General features: G+C 35.9%; 1 protein-coding gene across 3 annotated transcripts in view; it reads right to left on the bottom strand.

The window, feature by feature from the left end:
* SLC10A7 (solute carrier family 10 member 7) overlaps positions 1–25,342 on the bottom strand; it is a 252,547-nt gene that overhangs the window by 158,512 nt on the left and 68,693 nt on the right. For 2 of the 3 annotated variants that reach the window (XM_021679306.2, XM_044912604.1), the window contains exon 5: positions 15,121–15,159. The exons of the other annotated variant lie outside the window; for it this stretch is intronic. In XM_021679306.2, the coding sequence (XP_021534981.1) occupies positions 15,121–15,159 (39 nt within the window). The remainder of the gene's footprint in view (positions 1–15,120; positions 15,160–25,342) is intronic. 3 annotated transcript variants of the gene reach the window in all.

Below are 25,342 nucleotides of genomic sequence, written 5' to 3'. Positions count from 1 at the left end.
TAGTTGACAATAATTTTGTCACTACAAAACTCATAGTGATTACGGTACCAGGTTGATAGAATTTGAAAAAAAAAAAAAAAAAAAGAAGCCAGACATGATGGAAGATTTGTTTCAAGATTAAGGGCTGTTTGTTGAGATTGTTCCTTAGGGACATCTCAATGTTACTTTTCAAATATATCCTGGAAATTCATACAAAAAAGAACAACAACATTCTGTTAAAAGAGAAAGTATTCTTCCTGATGTAGGTATTATCCACTGTCTTAAACCTTTTCTTTTCAACCACTTGTCTACACCAGTGGGAGTTTCTATTCAATTTTTTTTTTTTTTAGAGCTGGAAATTTAACCTTCTGACTTCAACAACTGTTTGGCTTGAAACTACATGAGATATGAATCCAAAATCCTAAAGAGACATTTAATGATACAGAATAAGGATTCAAGCATTTTGAGAGAAAATGCTCATGAACTAAAGGACAAAAGGCAGGAAGCCTTTATATTTCTTTCATGTTTTTCATAATCTCTACTCATTGTCTTCTTCAGTTTAAAGAAGTAGAAGTAAACAAAGAAAAGAAAAAGGTAACATGTCAATCTACCTTTTTTTTTTTTTGTAAACAAGAAATAACCTTTCTTCTTGCTGATTTTAGTTACTGAAAAGACTGAAAAGCTGTTCTGCTCCAAGTCTGTACACCTCAGCAGTTACTGATCAGGAATTCTGAATGGCTTACTAGGCTGCTATAACAAATATAGATGGCACAAGTGTATTTTTTAGGTTATCATAGGAAAACAGGATCAACTCTCCCATTAAAAAATCATGTCTGATTAACTACACATACCTTCTTGGAGTATCTTAAAATTCTGTCTTGGAGTATCTTAAAATTGTTTCTCCATTATATAGAGATACGTCACCCTCCAAACCTCCTCCAGCCCAAGTCACATCTCTATTTTCTATACCTCATTTAACAAACTTTAACCCCTAACAAGATGATAAGACCAAAGTCAAAGCAATATTCTGAACCTACGAAACTCAAATGTAGAGGGCTGTAACATGATGCTTCTAAAGAAGGAATTGCATTAGCTTTCAAAACTGTCATATTATGTTGCCAAGTTCAAGTTACCCACTTCCTCATTATCATCTTGGCTTTCTTCTTTTCTTTCTTTTTCTTTTTTGGTCATTTCTATTTTCTAAGTACTTTAAATGACTTTCAGATACGTATCTGATCTAGTTTTTATATACCATTGATTTGGTTCTTCTATTTTTCAGATATATTTTTATCTTTCCTCTAGGATACTGTATAATTCTTCAGCATTGTCTAGTAATTCAGTTTTCACTTATCAATTTTATTATATTATATATTTCACAAGTTGTTAAAAAATAAACTTTAATGGTGAAATGCTTTTCCTTAAGTGCAACAATTCTCTATGATGCCATATAATGGCCATCATTTATTATACCCTCTTATTTATAAATCTCCAGCTCTTTATATATGTAGTAATCATACGTGCAGGAATTTTTCCTGGAAAACTTTCTGACATATTTCAATGATAACAGCATACAGGCTGTTAATCTATTATACAGGGATAATCTGCCATAATCTACTCACAGAGAGTTATTGTAAGAAGATAGTCTTGCAAATTACTCAACATCAAATTTAGATGTAATAATGAGTTTTCACTCCCAATCTAAATCAACATGGTGACTATAAAGCAATACACATTTTGGCTGTAGCATGTGTTTTGTTGAAACTAAAAACTTAACAATTTAAAATCATTTCAATATAAGTAAGAAAAATTTGGTAGATAACCAACTACCGGGATTTTTGTCAAATTAATTCAACACTTAATTGTAATAATTAACATACATTTAACTGCATATCATATACAAGATATTTTACAATCTTAGATATAAGAAGAAGAGAGGTTAAAATAGCATTCATTGAATGATTTCTATTTATTCACTTAACAAATATTTTTTGAGGGCTTACCATATGCCAGGTACTACAGGGGCTATGGAGAGAGCAGTGAACCAAACCAACCAAACCAACCAAAGCCAATACCTGTCTTTATGGAGGCTTTCATTTGAATAAAGGGAGACAGACAGTAAACATAATAAATAAGTATATAATATGTTAGAAAAGACATATTTTAGAAAAAAAAATTTTAAAAAGAGCATGATAAAAACTGCCAGAGGTAGGAGAGAAGGTCAGAATTTTAAACTAATTCTACCAACCAGTTACAATCTTGATGGAGAGTCTTCCTAAGAGCTACATGACCATTAACAAAAAATGCTGGAGGCAGTCTTCAAGGGGCAGCCTTCCAAGAGATGGACATGATATGGAAAGGATGAGAAGAGTGTAAGCAAAGAGGTGAGAGGAGAGGGTGGAGAAGAGTGAATCAACAGTGAACACGGAATGGAAGAAGAGTGCCCGGCGGGGAGCAGGGCGAGGGGGAGACTGTGGCTGCCCTATATGCCCTGGCCCCAGGACTGCTGAACGGCCAGCAAGGTAGTGGGCAAGTAAGAGCCACTAAAGGCACTGGAGCATTGAAGTGACATAAAAAAGTCATAGGGGTAAAGACAGTTAAGCTCACAACAACGGAAGGATGGTGGTGAGAAAGAAGATAGAATGTTATCACCTTGGCTTTTGGAAATTACCAAAAGCATAATAATGTTAATAAACATTATCTCTCCGAGACGAAGGGATAAAAAGAATAGCATAAGCTTTCAAGTAAAAACCTAGGAACATTTTAGAAAATAACTACTTACAAGAGAATTGCCTGAAAGTTAAAAAACTAAACCATAAATAATGACCATTAGACCAACCTTCACTATAAATTAAGACTATACACACTGTGGACATTTTTAATTTAATTATCCTACTTATTAAAAACATCACAGAAAAAGCTACCCAGAAGAAGTACATGAGTATGTGGCCCTGTCAAAAGAGAAAGAAAACATATACACTGTAAACTCACAGTATAACCATCAGTAGACATGTAAAATATGAATCAATGTTCATCTCGTGGAGATCTGTGATGTTTTGATGTTAATGTCCAAGACATCATATTCATATCATGAGATTTTTTCCCCTAATCAGTAGAGCCTGTTCAATTATAAAAGTTAAAGTCAAATTGATCAGGTTTTTTAAACTAGAAATTTATTTTTGAGAAGTCCTCTATTACTCAAAACTGTTACTAAGAGAGCTATTCACCTTACTCTACAATCTTCCAAATAGAAACATTTTACTGTTAATTTGTGTGACTATTTGCAGCTTAACTGATAAAGATCAAAATGAGGTTTCTATAATTTTCACTCTTCTATGTATATACCCATTTACACTTCAAACAAATAATTTTGTCTTAAGTAACTGTATTAATGTCATGTATAATATCCTAAGATAGAGAAACAATTTCTAACAGTCATGAATACTGATCTAATTATTTTCAGGGACAAGCATATGTCACTATGTAGATATGAAAGTAATACCACAAAGCTGGACTTACATGGAAAAAAAAAAAAAGCCAGTAAGGACAATAATGACATAAATTGACTTCTTTAGCTAATGACACCATAATCAGGTGAAGTGCTTTCAAACTTACTTGTATTTACTGAACTCTCACATAATAGGCTTTGCTTTTTAACATAGTAGATATACATTGTATCTATAAAACTGAAAGAAAATACATGTGAAATTTTATCTGACATTGTGAGTAGAAAGGGGCTTTAATAAGTTTAAAGGCTATGAAAAAATCCGTAAAGGGAAAGATGGATACATTTGACAGATGTAAAAACTTTAAACTTCTACAAACATATGCCAAGTAATGAATCCCAACTTATATGTGGCACCATATACAAACATTAACTCAAATTAGAGCAAAGACCTAAATGTAAAAATGAAAACTCTAAAACATCTAGAAGAAAACATAGGAGAAAAGCCTTTGTGACTTTGGGTTAAACAAGGATTTCTTAGCAAGGACACAGAAACCATGAGCCATAAAAGAAAAAAAAAATAGATAAATTGAATTTAATAAAAATTTGAAACTTCTGCTCTTTGAGAGATACTGTTAAGAAAGTGGAAAGCCACAGACTGGGAGAAAACATTTGCAAATACATACCCCTAAATGCCTGCTGTCCAAAATATATTTAAAAATTCACAATCTAATGATAAGAAAACAACCCCATAAAAAAATGGGCCAGAGATGTGAAGAAATACTCCCCCAAGAAGATATACGGATGGCAAATAAGCATATAAAAAGATGTCCAACATCATTAGCCATTAGGGAAATAAAACTGAAAGCTATGATGCCAAGTGACCATATACCTTTTAGACTATTGAAAATAAAAAGTATCACTAATACCTTGGGCTGGCCAGGATGTGGAGACTGGATTCCTTGTACATTCCTGGGAGGAATGTAAAATGGTACAACCACTCTGGATAATGGTGTGGTGGCTTTGTACAATATGAAACATATACTTACCATATAACTCAGCAAGCCTACACGTAGGTATTTTCCTCAGGGGAAATGAAAACATATATCTACACAAAAACCTGTACACAAATACTTAGAGCAGCTTTCTTTATTCATATTGACAAACATAGGAAACAATATGAAGTTCATCAACCAATTGATAATGTACTATTATTTAGCAATAAAAAGGAGTGAGCTACTAGTATGTACAACAACAAAGATGAATCACAAAAGCATACACTAAGTGAAAGAAGCCAGACTTGAAAGACTACACACTGTGTGATTCCATTCATATGACCTTCTGGAAAAACCAAACTATAAGGACAAGAAAATCCAGTGACTGCCAAGGGCTAAAGATAGGGGAGGGGACTGACTACAAAGGGGCAAGAAGGGAGCTTTTGGAGGAGATGGCAATATTCTTTATCTTGAGTGAGGTGGTCGTTTTAAGACTGTATACATTTTGTCAAAACTCAGAACTGTCTATCTAAAATCAGTCAATTTTCTGTATAAAAACTGTATCTCAATAAATCTGACTTAAAGAAATTTTAGACTTCTGTCACTCAAAAGTCATCTCACCCATACACACAAATAAACTGCAATATATGTATTAGAATATTCATATCCTCAATATATAAAGACCACTTTGAAACCAAAATAAGCATCCCAATAAGAAAAATGAGCAAAGGATATGAACAAATAATTGACAATAGAAGGATCTCAAATGGCCAATAAACAGATAATAAAAGATTAACTTCTCAAAAATTATAATTAAGATAAAATATCAGTTTGTTAAGACTTAAAAAAAATAATAACCGGAGTTGGTGAAGATAAAGAAAAATGAATATTTCTGAATATCCATATATTAGGATGATAATTTTGTTCAATATTTCTGGATGGCAATTTAGCAGCATCAAGAATCTCTTAAAAGTTTGTAGCATTTTACTCAGTTATTACTCTTTAGGGATTTTTCCTAAAAAGCGTAATTAAAAGGGAAAACCACAAATACTTATGCACAAAAATGTTGTGGACGCTTTTTTTTTTAACAACAGTAAAAGAATATAAACAACCCAAATGTCTACCAATGGAGAAACCACTAAATAAATATCAATACCCCATCCAAAAGAATATTATACATTATATTATTTATTATATAAAGCAAAATCAAGTTGTCAAGGTAGAAATCAGAATATGAGGAAATGTTTATATATGTTGCTAAAGGGGAAAGCAGAAAATAAAATCATCTATACAATGCAATGTCACTTTTGTTAACTACATGTACAAAACACATAGGACATACACCAAAATGCTAATAGTAGCTTTATCTAGATGATTCTATCTCTCTTTTTCAAAAGTTCTATAATAAACATATACTACCATAATAGTTTTTAAAAAGTTAATTTTTAACACAATGTTCCCACAGAATAAGTTATATTTGGTAAGATACTTTTGTAAGTCAGCTTTTGATATACTTAGAAACTAATCTGGTCTCTGACAAACTGCTTTTAAAAACAGCTAAGTTGGCAGACACACAAACTTAAAACCCAGTTTTCCTTAAAGTTGTAATAAAAATGGAATGGTTTGTTTGTTTTGTGATAACTAGAGATGATGATCTACTACTTTACTTGAAGTTCTACATTAAAATAAGTGGTCCTCAAACTTTGGGGGTCCAAATCATCAGTTGGTGACTAAGGAATCAGTTTGGGGAATCATACAGTGAAAAACACCATTTATTTTGATTTATTTTTTAAAGATTTTATTTATTTATTTGCAAGAGAGAGAGAGAGAGGGTGAGAGTGCACAAGCAAGGGGAGTGGCAGGCAGAGAGAGAAGCAGACTCCCTGCTGAGTTGAGCAAGGAGCTGGATGCAGGACTCCATCCCAGCACCCTGGGATTATGACCTGAGCCAAAGGCAGACACTTAACTGGCTGAGCCACCCAAGTGTCCCCAAAACACCATTTAAGTCCAGAAATTTTTACACTCCTTGATGCCAAGAATCATATATTCCTTTCTTCTTCTTCTTTTGAGTTCTAGAACCTTGCCCAGAGCTTAGCACATAGTAGGAAGTCCACAAATGTTTCATTAAATAAAATTGATATAAGGTCAAACAGTGACGTGAAGTGAATTAGAGCTAAAAAAACTGATGTTTTTTTATTTCAAACTACAGTCTGCCATTTCCAATAACACAGACTATTGTTATTGAGAAGTGCTAAATATTTACTCAAAAACCTGAGTCCTCGATGGAATTTAGATGTCTAGCATTGCTTTATCATAAAGACCAGTAATTAAATAAAAGATTCTTTTTGGCTGGTAGAATCCAAAAATTAATACAATTTATGCAAGCTCAGATGCCCTCCTGCTTCTCTCCATATGTCCAAATTTACTTTGGAATAGCAGTGGGGTCTGAGTCAATGAAAAATTATTACCTCCTCTCCCCTGCCTGTCATGGGATTTGGTATTCTCACCTTGAGAATCTGTAAGGCAGATGAAGACAGAAACCTTGTTTGGCTCACCACATTATTATCCCCAGATCTCCTAATTATTAGCTCAATAAATAAATTAATCATGGTAAACTTTTAGTGTAGAGAAATGAGAACTATCTACCACATTATTGTCAATGACTTGTAAGTGGGTATCTCCTACTAAAGGCCATAAACTAAGCAGTTCTACAATAGGCTGGATTTGAATTAAGGAAATTTAGTCATTTTAACCAACCACTCGGATCACGTTTTGTAGGAGACTCTTTACAAGTATCCTAGCCCCCCTCCATTTATATTTATTTTTATCTAAATGTGTATAGGAGCAAGTATTTTCCAGAATGATGATACTTTAAAAATTAATAAACTAGAAATGAAAGTACATGGCATTTGTTAAAGGGTAATAAAATAACTTCAGTCAATTGGCTAGTTCTACACCAGTAGATTTCTTTAAATAGTAATGAAATCATTGCTTTAAAAAAAATCCATCATTATTAAAATAAAAAAAAAAAAGTTGCCTCAGCCTCCACCAAAATTAGATTTGTAAGTTGCTGGTCATTCCTATAATTAAATCTATGTCACAAATTTGCAAGAAAAATGGTCACCGTGACTAATGTATTTACTTGCTACACAAGTCCTGTCAGACGACACAGACATAGCTAAAATGGAGTAGGTAAGGATTCTATACATTTTTATTAAGTAAAAAGACCATTTTTATTCACAATGACTGCACTTCAAACAAGAGTCTGTTTTAGAAACAAACCCAAATGTAGCTATCAAAGGGTTTTCCTACCTCGAGCATTACAGCATATTTTTACCTCTACAAACATGTTTGGCACACACGCATACTGCTTTTCTGGACAAATGTTATGTGGGAAAATAACTCTGAGGAAAGAAACAATAACATGTTCAGGTTGCTAGAGTCCCTGATTCTGGGGGTTTCTTCATTTGACCTCCCCAGATGGTTTTAATTCACCTCTGTGATGAAATGATTGAGGAATGACCTGAGAGAACAGTGCTGCCCAAAGTGAAAGTCAAAGCAAGATGGCTTAAAGGACACATAAGCAGAGAATAGTGATAAAACTTGCTCTCTTTTCAATCTTTTAGATCACAGGATTGTTCTTGGTTTGGTACCAGTGCTAATTTTACTTTTTATCAAAATGAGGGCAGGCTTCGGACTGAGAGCCTTGTGTAGGCAGCAGAGTTTAGCTACAAGTTAATAATAGCTTTTTTCCATTTGATTTCATTTCAGTTACCTTCTATTCATGACAAGATTGTTTATGTGTTGATGTCAAGTTATGCTTTAAAATAAAGTTAAATTATACAAGTGAGTTTCAGAGGTGCCAGTCTGGCTCAGTGGGTGGGGCATGTGACTCTTGATCTCGGGGTTGTAGATTCAAGCCCTACTTGGGTGTAGAGATTACTTTAAAAAAATAAAATCTTTAACAAAAAAGGGAGTTTTAACTTAATAATACAAATAATAAGTCAAGATGGCAAAAGTCATAAAGGTACCTAAAATTTGGAATACATTGCCTTGAAGGCAGTTCTTGTCTTCCCTCTTTCTTAAATCTTTGATTGTTACTTTTTACATGTATTTATGTTTCGTGTATTTGCTTCATAGATAAGTACTTAGAATCTAATGGACTCTGAGTATATATGTGTTAATTTATATCCTATTTTTCTATTTTGTGCCATACTGCTAACCGAACCAACTGCATTTTGTTTGTTCTCAGCAATCCAGCTTTTCTGATATTCATTTGCCCAAAAAGGTGATTCAATGAAATATATAGCATGATGATGGGTTCCATTTTATAAAGAGAGAAACCAGTTTCCCATTGTCTGCACATAGTTCATGAGGTATTTTAAAGCCTAAAAAAGGTTATTTTAAATACTGGTTTTATTGAGTCCTTAGCAGTAAATGGATGAATTTGAAATAACATCTTATAAGGTTGTACTGAAAACTGCTTAAAAACTCGGTTTTGTTGGTTTTGTTTTTTGGCATGTAAACTCAATGAAAATAAAAACCTGTTTTATAAACAAGTCATCAACTTTTGGGGGAAAACCAACATCTCAACTGAATAATTTGGGCTGGTTAGATTTTTAGCAAACTCAGAAAAAAAAAAATCAGCATAGTTTTACATAAAATGAGTATTCCATAAACATAAACAAAATTAAAAATTGACATCTTAGATTAAGGTGAAAACAAAACTAATATAACAATTGAGTCTTCTCTGGTTACAACCCTTAACCCTCTTCATTAACCTGTTTGAGATTCTTACTCTGATTTTTAAAAAGCAGTGTTGCACAGCAATCCATGGATAACAAAGTAAATGTGCTTCCTCTCTGACCATGCTAACCGAAATTGAGTATATTTTTGTACAAGAAATGAAGAATAAAACATGGTGGTAAACATACATCCTAAGTTATTAAAACATAACATTTGTGTTTGAAATTTCTTTTCTTTCAGCAACTGTAACAGTATCAGTGACTATTCAAATCTCACTATAAAGCTGGGTAGTAATGGCAGACCAGCTAAAGCAAAGAGGGAAGACAGAACAACAATGGGATAAGGGAAGAAAAATATGTTCTGGCTAGTTCTTCAGCTTAAGGCAAGGAGTTCCTTTTCATCCTTATTCATTTTAGAATAACTTTAAAATGACTATTTTAAAAGAATTATGTAGGGCGCCTGGGTGGCTCAGTTGGTTAAGCGACTGCCTTCGGCTCAGGTCATGATCCTGGAGTCCCTGGATCAAGTCCCGCATCGGGCTTCCTGCTCGGCAGGGAGTCTGCTTTGTCCTCTGACCCTATCCCCTCTCAGGTGTTCTCTCTCTCTCATTCTCTCTCTCAAATAAATAAAAATAAAATCTTTAAAAAAAAAAGAATTATGTAAAACAAACCCATTTCTCGATACTTTAAATGAAGAGATTTAGAAAGTAAACAGTAACTCTTACAGATCTTTCTTAGACTTGGTGTTATGCATTCACAAAGATGATTTCACTTTGCCTGTAACTCTTTGGTAATGTTTCAGAAATCCGTACACTTATGAATTGCCATAATGTTGTGTGACACAGTTATTAGAAGCTCAATTTGGCACGATCAACTTTGTCACTCACCAGGGTTTCCTCAGGAATTACCCCTGAGGTGTTACCAAACTCCCTGAAGAGTTACCAAATATAATAAAATAGGCTGAAGAGTCTAAAAAGAAAAAGTTCTACCTTTTCCTTTTAAACTTAAACCTGTAATTCTTGAAGACATGGAAACACTGAACTTAGCCTCCAAACCAAAATGCCAAAAGTGTAACAAAACTTGTGATCAAAGTTTTTTTCAACACAGTTAAATCTTTTTACACTAAAGAGAGGATTTTTCAATTGGAATTTTTTTAAAAGTTGCCAATATCTATTTTTTTTTAATCTTTCTTTTGGTGAGGAAGCAACACAAGAGATGGTTGAACTTGAAATGCCTGGTTTTACATAGAAAATATATATATAGGCGCCTGGGTGGCTCAGATGGTTAAGCGTCTGCCTTTGGCTCAGGTCATGATCTCAGGGTCCTGGGATCGAGCCCCACATCGGGCTCTTGGCTCAGCGGGGAGCCTGCTTCTCCCTCTCCCTCTGCCTCTCTCCCTGCTCATGCTCTCTCTTCCTCTCTGTATCTGTGTCTCAAATGAATAAATCTTAAAAAAAAAAAGAAAATATATATAAATTTTGATAACATTTTAGTTATTCAGAGTGGTGACTATCAAATTCTATTAAAATCTCATCAAGTGGGAAATCTTAAAACACTTATTATGCTCCACAATTATTGTAAACAGAACAATTTAAAAGAGAGGAGGAGATAATGACATTAACTTCTCAACTTAAAGCAATCCTCTGTGGCATGATTTTAAAATATTCTCTTGGTCTGAAATTTATGTAAATTGAATTCATCTATCATTGGTTATTACCAGCCTAGCTACATTTAAAAAAAACAACAACACAGTTCTCTGTAACATCTACTTCTTAAAAACACTGTGTTTTAATTAGACCTGGGACATTATTAAACCAGCTATAAATATGTACAGTATTTTATTTGGTATACCCAGATGTCTAAAAATCAACAAAAATGCCCTCAGAGTTCTTTCTTCAAAAATTCTTTAATAAAGGCTTTCATTCAAAGTTTTAATGTAATCTAAAGTAAATACCCTTCTCAAATTCCATTATGTAAATACAAAAGAAATGGTCACTAATAACCAGAGAATAATCATTAGTCAGAAATAACCAATTCTTCATTTTATGTATGTCCATGGCCACACAAAAAAATTCATGGCAAAGTTTGGACAAAACTTAGATCACAAGTATTTTATACAGATTATCCCATTTAATTCTCACCACAACAATGGATAGTTTAGGTACTATCTACTCCATTTTATATACAGGGAAGGTCATATGATTAGACTAGTAATTCAGTCAGGTAAGGATTTAAATCAAGCCAGTCTGATTCCAGAAACCATACTACTACCCCTAATCCTAAATTTTAAGAATAAGTGAATATTTTCCATTCATAAAGAAAATTCCAAAAATGCTCTAACAAGTACCACCCTTTAAGAATAACAAAATAAGAAACAACAAGTATTGGTGAGGATGTGGACAAAAAGGAACCCTCTTGCACTACTGGTGAGAATTAAAACTGGTGCAGCCACTCTGAAAAACAGTATGGAGGGTCCTCAAAAAGTTAAAAATAGAACTACCCTACAATTCAGTAATCACACTACTGGGTATTTACCCAAAGAACACAAAAATACTAATTCAGAGGGATACATGCATCCCTATGTTTATAGTAGCATTATTTATAATAGCCAAATTATGGAAGCAGCCCAAGTGTCCACTGATAGATGAATGGATAAAGAAGAGGTGGTATATATGTACAATGGAATACTACTCAGCCATAAAAAAGAATGAAATCTTGCCATTTGCAATGACATGGCTGGAGCTAGAGAATATTATGCTCAGTGAAATAAGTCTGTCAGAGAAAGACAAATACCATATGATTTCAGTCATCTGTGGAATTGAAGAAACAAAACAATCGAGCAAAGGGACAAAGAGAGAGAGAGAAAGAGACAAATCAAGAAACAGACTCCTAACTACAGAGAACAAACCGATGGTTACCAGAGGGGAGGTGGGTGGAGGATGGGTGAAATAGGTGATGGGGATTAAGGAGGGCACTTGTGATGAGCACCGGGTGATGTATGGAAGTTCTAAGTCACTATATTGTATGCCTGAAAATAATATAACATTCTATGTTAACTACACTGGAATTAAAATAAAAAATAATTTTTTTTAAAAAGTAAATTAAGTGAAAAAATTTTTTAAAAGAATAACAAAATAAAGCATGAAGGTTATAATTTGGAATTTCCTTCCTCTAAAGTAAGTCCTTTTCCCAAGCCCAGTTCAAACACCAACTTCTCCCTAAAGCCTTCTCATATCATTCCACTGAGATTAATCTTTTTTTGAACTCTTGGCAATTGCTCTACACTGCCCATAGGCAGAAAGTGCCAGCTGTCTTTTACTATCCATTCTCTTCTTTCTTAGTAACAGAAACCCAATTTTTAGCTCTTAGCAAATTGCCACATGTCCCACCCTCTCCATTGGCTAAGTATGATTGTATGAGTAAGTTCTGCAATATTGTTGCAGGTATACTGTTGGAATTTCAGGAGTGCTATTTAAAGAAAGCAAACTTAGATTTTAGGAGAGCTCCTCTGTGCTTTCCCAAAGTAAAGACTTTACTGTCCAGGTATCTTTTTGGCTGGAGCTCCAGCAGCTGTCTCGGACACTGAGGCAAGCTTGAGGAAGGAAAGTACATGCTGTGGAGGATGGAAGAAAGACAGGCGTATCTGTCCACAATGAGACCATGAAGCCACCATACATGGTAGCCTCCTTCCAGGTTTTAGAATACAGAAAAATAAACCTTCATCCTGTGTATGCCACAATTATTATTTTTTATCTTCAATAATCTGAACCTAATTCTAACTGGTTTAGCCCAGACTCATACATAGTCCATAATCTAAGGTTTGTTGTAACTATGATGAAGGGGGTGGGGGTGGGGGAGAAAGAGAATTACTATTTCTTATAAGCCTGGAACAAAACATCTCCAATGATCATTTTCATTCTCAACCCTTCCCAGTAATTTCCAACTTTGGGACAGAAAAAGGAGGAAACAGAAGAGGAAGGAAAAATGGAAAATGATACTTCTGCATCTCTGCCAGTTCCCCTCCCCTCTCTTCTACTAGCTAAGTCCTACCATGCTTGAAGGCCCAGCTCAGCGAAATTGTTTCTGTCTGACTTTTGAATCGAGTGCCTATCAACCTGTGTGCCATCTGACAATCATACGTCATCTAGTAACATCTTTTGTGTGACTTGTTAACTTTTACATTGTATTTCTTATTCTGTGTGTCATCTCCACAACACAGTGGGACCCACATTCGATTCCTTGCATCCTCCACACTATTAGAAAACTACCTCTGGGTGGTAGGAGATCAATACTTTTAATACTTGAGTTAAGGTCAGAAAAAAAGATGAAAAGAGGAAAAAGAGCAGGAGACTAAGGAGTGAGAATGCACTTCTTAGAAGCGAAAGAGCATAATAAAAATCCTAAAGGGTCCCTAGAACAAGTTTTACTTCCCTGGACCTTACAAAGAATTGGGCCTGGGAGAACAAATATTTTGATGTGTTCACTGTTCATAGAATCAGTGCAAAATTCAAACGATACTTAGCGAGCTTATCCTCCAACTAAGGGACAGTGCATTTTGCTTCAGTTACTGAGACAATTGCCTCAAACTTATTTTCTCAATAACCGTAGACATTTTAAAGAGTAGGAGATCTAGCTTAGAAACCATGTTTTGATAGTAGAGGTATAGGATTCCAAACCATATTTTAAAAAAAACTGGCTTCCAGCAAGATCATATTTTACAGATACTATTTTGTCAATTGTGACAACACATGGAAAATAACAAAATGAAAAAACGATTTCACAAAATATTACTGAGTTTAAAATAAGTAGCTCAAGAGCTCATTTTCATTAAATAGACACTATTAGCTCTCTTCTAAAACCCAATAATAATACAGCATTGGGAATAACATTACTACTTCTTTAAAAATAAGATATACTCTAAGCACGTATTTTGTAGAAGCTACATCATTTAAAAGGTCTATAACATTGGGACCTTAAAAGCTGTGTAGCACTACATGGAATTAACGCAGTGTAACAATACATTTAAAAGCTTTGGCTACATTCAAATACATACAATCGTAAGTGACATAAAGAGCATTTTAAACAGAAATAATTAATATTTGCCTAGATTCATAAACTATTTTATACCCCACTGATTTTATTCTCAATTATCACTGTACTTCATACCTGTCAATGAATTATGTACCTAAAAATATAATATTCTAATTTATTTTCAGGAATTTGGCAAAGTTTTAGGGAGGATATAAATAAAAATACTCAACTAACAGAAAACTCAGTTTCTTTCTCATTCTTTCATAACACAAACCAAGTCTTTGTTACATTATTAAAAAATGATCAAAGATGCTAAAATAGTATTATCCTTATAATTATATTGGCTCTACTTATGAACACTGAACTATTTTTTAACCTTTATACAATTTATAGTTCACATGTCAAAAAAATATTGCATTTTCTTGCAAATCACTCAATTATTTCCTCATTTTAAATGTTTTCCACACAGATCTCTCAGAAGTATCCATGCCAGTAGCTTCTTTGACAGTGAAATGTACAAAATAAATGACATGTCAACAAGTAAATTAGCATTCCCTTTCTGACCAGCTGGGTCATGTTTCCTTTTCAAAATCCTCAGTCCCATGATACAAAATAATAATAATCTAAAAGACCTCATTAAATGATCAATATATTGACATAACTTCTATAAGGAGACACACAGTGTTTTAATTGATTCTTTGAATCCATTAAATGGAATATTAAACCCCAAGCCTCCAAATTATATTGTAAAAGAACATTTCCTTTATTTATCAACTGATTTTTCAGGGTATGGTTAATGGCACATAAAAAGATTCAAGAACTTTTATACTTAACTAAATGGTAAAGAAGTCCAATTTTCACTAAATCTTTCATACAAACAACATCACAACCAAAGTTACAATAGACAAGTTAAACCATGTTTACTTACCAAAAAACTTCCAAAGGCTGAATTAAATATTGCAGCTGCCTATAAAGAAAATAAATGGGGGAAAAAAACTCACTGAAAGTAAATAGAAAAAGGAAAAGCAAAGACTATCATTCTCCCAACCCCCACTATTCAAAACCTTAAAACATTGACTCTATAAAGCTGAGTTAGTCACTGCTTACAAAAATCGCCAGTGGCCTGTACTTTACTAAGATAGATGAGCTGCAGCTTAGGAATTCATAAATAATGGGTCTCAAAAGCAAGCAGAAAAGGCTTGCCATGAGATGTTTTGAACCTATATGACAGTACCAAAGAATCATCACCAATAGTAAATTGAAACCTTGTTGTTATTGATTTTGTGACGAGACTTAAAAAAGAGGTGGCTATATTCATCAGAAAAATTTTTTTCTTTTTACCGTGAAAAGAAAAACCAGAATTGTAAAGCAAACATTAAGCACTCTGCATCAGGGAGCTTTATGAGCTACACCCACAAAGTGAGATCTGTTGTTCCCATACAACACACATTAGAATATGAACAATGCTGCTAAGACCATGGAAGTTACTGCTATACCAACAATTCTAAAGTAGAAACAAGCAAGAAAAACTTCCACTTGGTGTTCAAAATTCAAAGAAGAAATATTTGACTTTGTGCTTACCTAAGTATCCAGGGAATACATAGTAGATGTAATATATAGTTCTTAACTTTAAATCAATCACTATATTCCATGAAGCTACACCTGAATCCTGAAAGCTTCTCACATTACCCAAAAAGGATAAAAACTTGTTAACATCCAATTTGATGGGGGAAAAATGGAGAGAGAAAGAAAAAATAATAAAAGGCAAAAGGAGGGGTAGAGAAAACCTATTGACATCTCCTGTAGATCCACATCAGAATTAAATTAATCATCATGGAGATTAGCAGCCACGTTGTAGTAAGAAAAGGATGTCAGTTTAGCAAGTTTGAATAAAGTCCAAAGCCAGGCTAAGAGCTGTAGCTGAAAATGCCTTCTGCTCCAGAAGAGGATGCAATGAGAGTGCATGGGTAATGAGATCCCTGGCTCCAGAGAGCTTAGCTCTCCTATTCAAGTTCATAATTAATTCAAAGCTTTGATAATTTCATTAGATTTCTCCTTTGCTGGCCCTATCAATAAAAGATGGCACTGGACCACAGCTCCTCTGTGGCATAAACACAGGCACAGCACAGACCAGGGAAACCTTTGCTTCCTGACAGGGACAATGGCATATGGTGTTCTGTGTTGTACAGGGAGTAGTGGGGAAAAAAAAAAAAAAAAAGATTTAGCTAAATAAAACATTACAGATGACAATTGTAAAATATAGCAACATATTTAACCCATCTTCCTGGAATTCCATTACGGATGATTCAGGAAAAAGTTTTGTATGTGGAGAAAAATAAGTAAAACTGTATAACTAGATGAGTTGTGGTAAGATCAACTGGAAACACCGCCTTCCTTCCTACAAAAAAAAAAAAAAAAAAAATACACCTTCCCCACAAACCCTTTTTATTTCTAAACCCTATTTTGCGCTTAAAATGGATTGATCTCCTCTTGGTAAAGGAATGAGGTATTCCCCTTTGAGCTCCTCCCTTCCAAATGTATTTCTTCCCGGTGCCTTTCACCAACCTTTTTCAAGGGAACTAACGGTTTGGGCTAGCATTTAAAAAAAACATGGATCGTTAGAAATAAAAAGACTCAGAAATCAAAGCAAAATAAGTCAACTACTATTCATCAGATCAAATCACCGTTCTCCCACTCTACCCCGTTCTCTTTTTTTAACCCAAACACAAGCAACATATTTTACGTGGACTGGCATTTTATAAAACCATAGTGATGACAGGGACAGGCTATCTCAGGTACCTGAGAATGCTGCCGGCCAACTTCTTAGTTGTTCTTCTGCCAGTGCTGATGAATGTGAACTCACTCACCTACACTCGGTGCTCCCAAGCAGAGCTCTGGCAATCATTTGTGAAATGGCTGATTAAGGTTCTGGGTACTCTCAAGAGTATCAGACACTGAACCAAGGATCTTGGGCTCAACAGTAACAAATAATTAAGCTAATAGTTGACTTAATTTTGCTTTTGCAGCATATAAGGGAATTATGTTGTCCAGAGGTCCAAAGAGTGATGATAAATATTTAGAGAGTATTTAATTGATACATAAAAAGTATGTATGTCTTCAGACTTAAGGAGGAATTTCCAGCTCCTCAGCACGTTATACAAGGCCCTCCATGAACAGGTCTCTGTCCATCTTATTTCTTGCCTCCAATTTTATATTCTGACAATACTACACTCCCTGCAATTCCTCAAACTTATTGTGCTGTTGATTACCTCTTTGTTCCCTGGCCTGGAATGCCTTTCTCCCTTCCTCTATCTAGGCAATTCCTACTCATCTTAGCAACTCCTTCCAAGAAGCTTTCGATCACACATCCTCCCACACACATACATCTACACTTCTCAGTGGACTGAGTGTCCCCACGCCTGCTGCCCAACATCCTGAGCATACCTCTGCCATGGCACTTGTCACACTACTGAAATGACCTATCTGCATGCCTCCTTGACCCACTAGAAATTAAAAGTCTTCTGAGGGGGAATCTGATGAAGCTCATCCTAAGCACCTACATGTTTATTAACTGAATTGCCGTAATAAATAAGATTCCCAGAAATGTCCAAAGTCTCCTCTCCTCCTAAGTTATTCCATGTGTTTGGCAGAATCCAAGAATTGGCAGAAGGCTGGATCTGACACCTGGTTCCACAGGCAAGCAACAGCAATGGCAGATGAAGACTTCAGTCGCAACCCAATATGAGCATCTCTTTCACAATATCTTGTTTACTTCCCATAGCCTCCCTATTACAATACAGTTACATTCAGTTACATAAATATGCTTAAATAATGTTTTAAAATTTACTACTGCTACGTAGCAATAGAGTCAGTTAAATAAAATCTAGAATTACCAAGGAATACTCTGAAGCCGGTAAAAAGAGGATGATCTGCATCTACCAATATGAAAGCTGGCTTAAAGTGAAAAAGCAAGTTTTGAAACTGTGTGTAATTCCTTTACCATGTTTTTTCCCACACCATCAGGCAGCTGGGTGTCCTACAATTCAACTCAATTCTGACCCTGTCTACCTGAAACTAGTGTCAGATCCCACAGCTTAAGGGATCTGTCCCACAAGACTGTTCCCACTGCAGATGTCAACCACAAAGGCCAGGTGGTCATCACCTGTGCTTCCAATGGACTGCCTATAACTCAGAGGTTCCCACAACCCTGTCCTTGAGTTTGATTAATTTGCTAGAGCAGCTCACAGAACTGAGGAAACCAGTTTTATTCACTCGATTACCACTTTTATTATGAAAAGGCTCTACAGGAACAGATGGAAGAGATGCCCAGGGCAAGGTATGGAGAGAGGGCACCAGGCTTCCAGGCTCTCTCCAGTGTGACACACTCTCAGCAGCTCCACATGTTTGCCAGCCCAGAAGCTCTCCCAAACAGTCCTTTTGGGGTTTTACAGAGGCTCCATTAAACAGCTATGATTGATTAAATCATTGGACATTGGTGACTGAACTCTATCTCCAGCCCTTTCTCCTCCCCAGAGGTACGGAAGTTGGACTAAAAATTCTACCCCTTTAATCTCCGGTTGGTTCCCCTGGTAACCAGCCCCATCCTTAGGTGAGCTAGGGGCCTTTCCGAAAGTTGCCTAATTAACATAACAAAAGACCATTTTTATAGCTTTCCTCACTTAGGAAATTCCAAGGGTTTTAGGAGCTCTGTGCCAGAAACTGGGACAAAGACCAAATATATATTTATTATTATAAATCACAATATCACATTCCTATTGTGCAAAGAGGTACATACACGTGTATATAGACCCAGATAAGTATTAAAAAAACCCACTTTTCTGAAAGGGATCACAAAAAAACCCCTAATATGGTTAAATTTGTTGAAAGGGATTGTGTGGGGGTCACTTTTATTTTTCATTTTGTTCCATTTTGTTTGGCTTTTGTTTTTAATATGTTACTTTTTTAGATTTCAACAAAGGTCATCTGGGCAGGGAGATGTTGAGCCATTTATAGTTTGCATTTTGAATCCCTTTGTGTTACAAATATAAGAAACATTTTACTTCAAAATAAAATTAAGATTTCAATCTCTACTTGGCATATTCAGGATCTCTCTTGTTGGTTGACAAGGTGGAGGTTGAGCACCCGCTGGAGCACACATCATAATGCTGGGGGCATAAGAAGCTACAGAATGAACAGAGGGCATCTTTCAAGAGTTTCTGTAGCATGTGAATATTTGGTTTTGAAAATAAACCCAAAATCCACCATTATTTTTGTATAAAACAAGCATGGCTATAGAGAATGAACTGAGATCAAACATGAGCCACCCAGGACAATTTGCTCTAAGGTGGGACCCTTCAGGTTATACAACCAGACTTTCTCAGGATGTTTCCTCTCTCTTGCCTTCTAGAAGCCATACCTGAGAGAGTCCACTGATTTTTAAATGTAGCATTTTGTTTGTTATTATTGTTTTTGCTAGAAACAACTTAATTACCCATTCTCTGTCTATAATGCTCCATTACGACAAGAATGTTGCCTAACTTGTCCAAGATCATGTCCTCAGTGCCTAGAACAGCAGCTGGCTTGTAGTAGAACCTCAATAAATATTACTGAGTCAAACAACAAATGCATGAATACTTATGCTAACTAAATGCCCTGCACAGCAATGTTTTCATTATTAACTCAGGAATCCCATCCGTAAAGCATATACCTCGGTGTAATCACATCTGATGTATAATTAGATCAAGGCTAATTGAAAAAAGTTCATTATTGAGGGTTTTTTCTAATACTAAGTAGATTGACTTTCTTTATATTACACATTTTAAGATAATATATTGCTTTAAGTATCTGCCCAATTTTACCCAATATATGGTATTTTGTTAATGTTTCCTTATATGTTGTACAGCATGTCTTTAGTAAATCATTTTGGAAAACTGAGCAAGCTCAAGAACACATTAATTTCTTTATAACCTACTTGAAGTTATTTGAAACAAAAAGGTAAATTAAAAAAAAAAAACCTTCTCTAACTCATAAAAGCAAGCTCTGCCATTGCCATATGCCTTTAAATGTTATGAAGTTCTACCTGACAGTAAGCCTGAAACCTTTATCTTTTGTTACAGCTGTGCCTGAACTGTGTTCCATGCTCTGGAGTTACACAAATACGTAGCCCTTTTTTGAAATGATTGCACTTCAAATATATGAACACTGCTGAGTCCTACCTAAGTCTCCTCTTATGACACTATATCTAAAATTTTCATAATGCTGGTCCAACACCCTTCTTTTTCCTTCCATCATCATCAGCCCACTAAATAAAGAAATAAAATCCATTGTTCACATTGGGTGTTAATGATCTATTACAAGATAATTGATGAAACTTCCAGTTTCCACTGTTGCATACCCTGCTTCCCCACTCAACAAAATCAGAAATTTTACCCAAATGTTAAAGTGGGACATTTATGGTTATCTCAGAATTTCTAATAATGCTCCAAACTGAGGAGAGTATGTGGCAAGTACCCCACTATTCCTAAAGTAAGATACCAGACATAGCCATACAGTACTTACAAACAAACAAACAAACAAACGAACATGAAAATTAGGCCAGGGACCATTTCACATGCAGGCTATATAGGAAAAGACTAGAAATTCCAGAAAGGATTGATAAAAGGAAATTTCCAGGAGTAGAAGGTCTTTGGACTTTTCCCTCTCCTTTAGAGGAGAAAGCTGACCTGCCCACCACCCGTCTCCAGTTGAGGATGGGGGCAATAGATACAAAAGAACCAACAGTGGGCAGAGGAGAAATTGCAAGGAAGCAAGAATGGCACTGCGGCCCTGTGCTGGATGCTTACTGAGGGGAGAAAGCCCTCACTAGACTGCCAGAGGAGCAGAGCGCACTCTGTGTGAGACTTCTCAGAAACATCACGGTAAATTCCCTAGAATTGGGGTGGGGGGAGAAGAAGGCTATGTAATGAACCGGAAACAGGCACTTGCTTCAGGACTAGAAACAGCAAAGATGGGGAGGTCGCCTAGCACAGACCACAGAGGCAGGACAAAGAGCGACTAAACAACTGGACAAAGTATACTTCAGTTCTGTGATGGGGCGAGGTCTGTCAATTCCATATCGGCCAGGTATATGCCTCAGAGGACTGCCATCATACTTAATTCCTTTTGAAGGAACCAAAACAACAGCATTCCAGGGCAAAGAGTCCCCAGCAATAAGAGGCTGAGGGGAATATGCTTGGGGCAGGGACTGGAAGTATACTCTGAACAATTTGCTCCCCTAACCTGTCCAGCAAAGAGATATAGCTTGTGGGTGTTCGCCATGACACAGGGCACTGAGGGTTGGATTACATTAGCACCAAAAAGGTAAGACGGTCTCCCACCCTGTAATGCACTTGTTATATTCACCCTGACTCTAAAGAGGAGGGAAGTAGGGAGGGTGAGAAGGTTAAAAAAAAAAAAAAAAGTGAAACAGACCATGTCCTCTTCGCCACTGGTCCTGCCTATCCTATTTTTATATTTTCATCATATGTGTGTACATGCATTAAGAAAAAAAAGTGTAATGTTCTGTGTTTTAAATATACAGGTTAGGGAAGCCTGGCTGGCATAGTCAGTTGAGTGTCAGGCTCTTGGTTTCGGCTCAGGTCATGATCGCAGGGTCATGGAATCAAGCACCGCATCAGACTCCGCACTGGTTGTGGAGCCTGCTTAAGATTCTCTCTCTCTCCCTCTCCCTCTGCTCCTCTCCGCCCCACCTCTCCCTCTCAAAAATAAATAAACCTTTAAAAAGAAATTAAAAACACAAGTTAGGCCTGAGTTGGGAAAGAAGGGAATTTAGGGTTTTAAGCTAGACTGCCCTGAATTAAATACCAAAAAGTTAATCCTAATTATTAAATATATGACTATTTTTGCAACTAAAAGTGACCAGAAAACCATGAGATCTGCCAGGGACGCTGTCAAAGGAGAGAGGAGAAGATGGCATTCCATGTGCATCATCTTCAAATTCACGCCACTCCATAAAGAGATTAAAATAACAACACAACATTTTAAATGTAAAGTTGAGCTAAAAGAAAACAAGAAAAGCCAGGTACTAGACACAGAGAAGCTCGGCAAAGCCAGGGTGGGAAAGCGGGGGGGACAGTGCTGCACACTCCCGGACAACAGACTTGGGCCCTGTGCCCCAGAAGCAGCAAGCCCAGCTTCGGCCGGCAGAGGAGCCACCTGGGGCTGAGCCACCTGCAGCAAGCAGAGCAGAACCCTAGAAGGGCTGCCCCCCCCACATAAGGGCACCTAGAAAACCTGACTGACAAAATCAAGAAAGTAACATAAGGTCGACTGCATCAAGGGTGGGCACAGGACTGAACTGACACTATGGATGTGATTCGAGAATCCCAAACTAATGACTAAATCAAGAAAACAAAAGACAAGGGCGCCTGGGTGGCTCAGTTGGTTAAGCGACTGCCTTCGGCTCAGGTCATGATCCTGGAGTCCCGGGATCGAGTCCCGCATCGGGCTCCCTGCTCGGCAGGGAGTCTGCTTCTCCCTCTGACCCTCCTCCCTCTCATGCTCTCTGTCTCTCATTCTCTCTCTCTCAAATAAAAAAAAAAAAAAAAAGACAAAACGAATCAAAGACCAACAGAACCCGTGAGGCCCTAAAAGAGGCAAATGCAAAACTTTTCTTTGGGGTCACTTCAACAATCCGGAACACAGTGGATTCCCGGATAAAACAGCCCCTACTGAACAGAAGTTTACAATAAAAAATTACAAATGCAAAAAAGCTGTATATGATGATAGCACCATTATAAAGCAGTTAGGAAAGGAGGAGAAATTGAGTATTTCATAATACAGTAAGAAAGAAAATTCTAGAGGGGTGCCTGGTTAAGCATCTGACTCTTGATTTCGGCTCAGGTCATGATCTCAGGCTCCTGGGATGGCGCCCACCTCGGGGAGTCTACAATGGGGAGTCTGCTTGAGATTCTCTCTCTCCCTCCCTGTGCCCCTCCTCCCCACCCCCCTCTCTCTCTTTAAAAATAAATAAATAAATCTTAAAAGAAAATACTAGTTGAATTAAACATCTAGAGTTGCAAGGCAAAACTTGAAAACTTCTAGAAAAAAAATGAGACTAGCTTTATGCCTTCCAAAAAGGAAACAGTTTTTTGAAAAGGGAAAAGCTAGGGTTGCCATGCAACAAAGTTCTGGCCTATGAGATACAAATTGATACACCCTTCGTGGTGGGGGTTAGGGAGGTTAGTGTCTGCCACTGCCCTTCTTCCTTCCTCCTGCCTAGAACAGTGAAAGCTCTCTGGCATCCAGAAGAGAAAGGCCAATAGCAGTACAGAGACAGCCACTCTAATATCATTGAGCCACAGAACAAATGCCAGCAACCCCCACCTCCAGGCATCTTGGTATATGAGAAAATAAGTCTCTGCTTGTTTAAGTTACTTTTACTCTGATTTTCTATTACTTGAAGCCTGATACAATCACGTTCCTAAATAAGGCAGAAAATAATAAAGGGTTAATCAGGCAGGTTAGATAAATAAAAAAATGCTTCCTCTAAGATATGGTTGAATAGGCATATTAAGTTTGACTTAGCATAATCTCTTGTTCCGATTGCATACAGGATAACACATTATTGAAAAAATAAAAAAAAGGGGAAAAAAACTGACTATTAGTGATGAATCAAAGCTGCATTGTCTTACCCTGGAAAAGTTCCTCAACTTGTGAATTTATTTCACTTCAGCCTTTGATTCACAATGAGAATATAATATTTTTAATATTTTAACTTTTATTTAAATTTTTACTTAAATTTAAATTTTTATTTAATATTTATTTATTTCCTTTCCAAGCACAGGTTCAGTTTGAAAAAACATAAAGACATCAAAGATCGAATTCCAGTCCTTGGTCTTCTATTAAATACAGAAACACAAAATATTTTCTTTTTACATGTATATGGTATTTTGTGAAGTGCTACAGAAATGTCAAAAAAAAAAAAAGAGTTAGGGAAGTTTATTCCATTTGCTTTAAAGGCCAATTATAATTGCCTTTCTGAGAAGCACCTTAGTTGCTAGGGCATTTTAATACTAACTACTTAATTACCACAATTTTCACTGTATAAATCTAGTAACAAATAAAAGTTATGCATTTCTATATTAAATATTTAAATATTATTGAAGCTTACCACAGAAAAGTAAATATATGGGACATCATTTAAAATGTGAGTTTATATACCATGCTCAACATGAAAGGGGCACTCTTCATTTTATTCCACTATTTATGTTACTGCACTTTTTAAGCAGCAGTGACTAAAAAGTAGAATATTATTTTACAATCTTCGCTGAATATTTTTTGTCAACAAATAAATCCAAACGAAGACTAAAGAACTACTACCAGGCATTCCCCAATTTAAAGAAAGACAGACAAAACAGACACCTTTTAACACTTTTAGAACATGAACCGTTAAAATTCACCATCTTAACGGCCACTTTAATTCTTTCTTTTAAAAACATTACAGGACTGAAGAGAAGTGCATATAGATGCAAGTTGCCAGCCAATACATCCAGCTGCTTTTCTCAGAGTCAGCTTCATTTCTTGCCTGCTTCTACAGGTTCATTTCTTGCTACCAGTGGAAAAAATTATTTAATATACTTAATCTTGAGGTGAATGGGGGGTGGCTATTCTTGTTTGTAACTATTCATCTCAATTCAGGCCAGGAAAAAATATATTCAAGTTACCGTTTCTGGGTACTAAATTGAATCAGGTGTCCTCTCCTCTTAAGAAAATTAAGTTGCTTTTGTGCAAGAGTGTTTTAATGAGAACAGAGCCCGCCGACAGTGATAAATGGGAATGACACCAGAGAGAGCATGTAAGCAGGACAATATGTGCGTGTTACAGTCTTACAGCCTATTTTTCACTGACTATTCTGAATGACTTCGCTGTTTCTTAAGGGGCCTATTAATCTCAAATTTAGTTATTACACAACGTTTATTTGAACATATATTCTGCGGATGATGACAGTTAATAAAGGAAATCTTTCACAAGCTGTATTTTTACATATTGTTCCAACTACAGCTCCCAGTCATTTGATGATATTGATGGAAGAACCTACATTGTGCTGAGGCTTTGGAAAAAAGGCACATATATTCAGATTCCTTTCTAAG

This window comes from Neomonachus schauinslandi, chromosome 2 (genome assembly GCF_002201575.2).
Source record: "Neomonachus schauinslandi chromosome 2, ASM220157v2, whole genome shotgun sequence".
In the NCBI taxonomy this organism is placed as follows: domain Eukaryota; kingdom Metazoa; phylum Chordata; class Mammalia; order Carnivora; family Phocidae; genus Neomonachus; species Neomonachus schauinslandi.
This window is presented reverse-complemented; position numbering and strand designations above follow the sequence as displayed.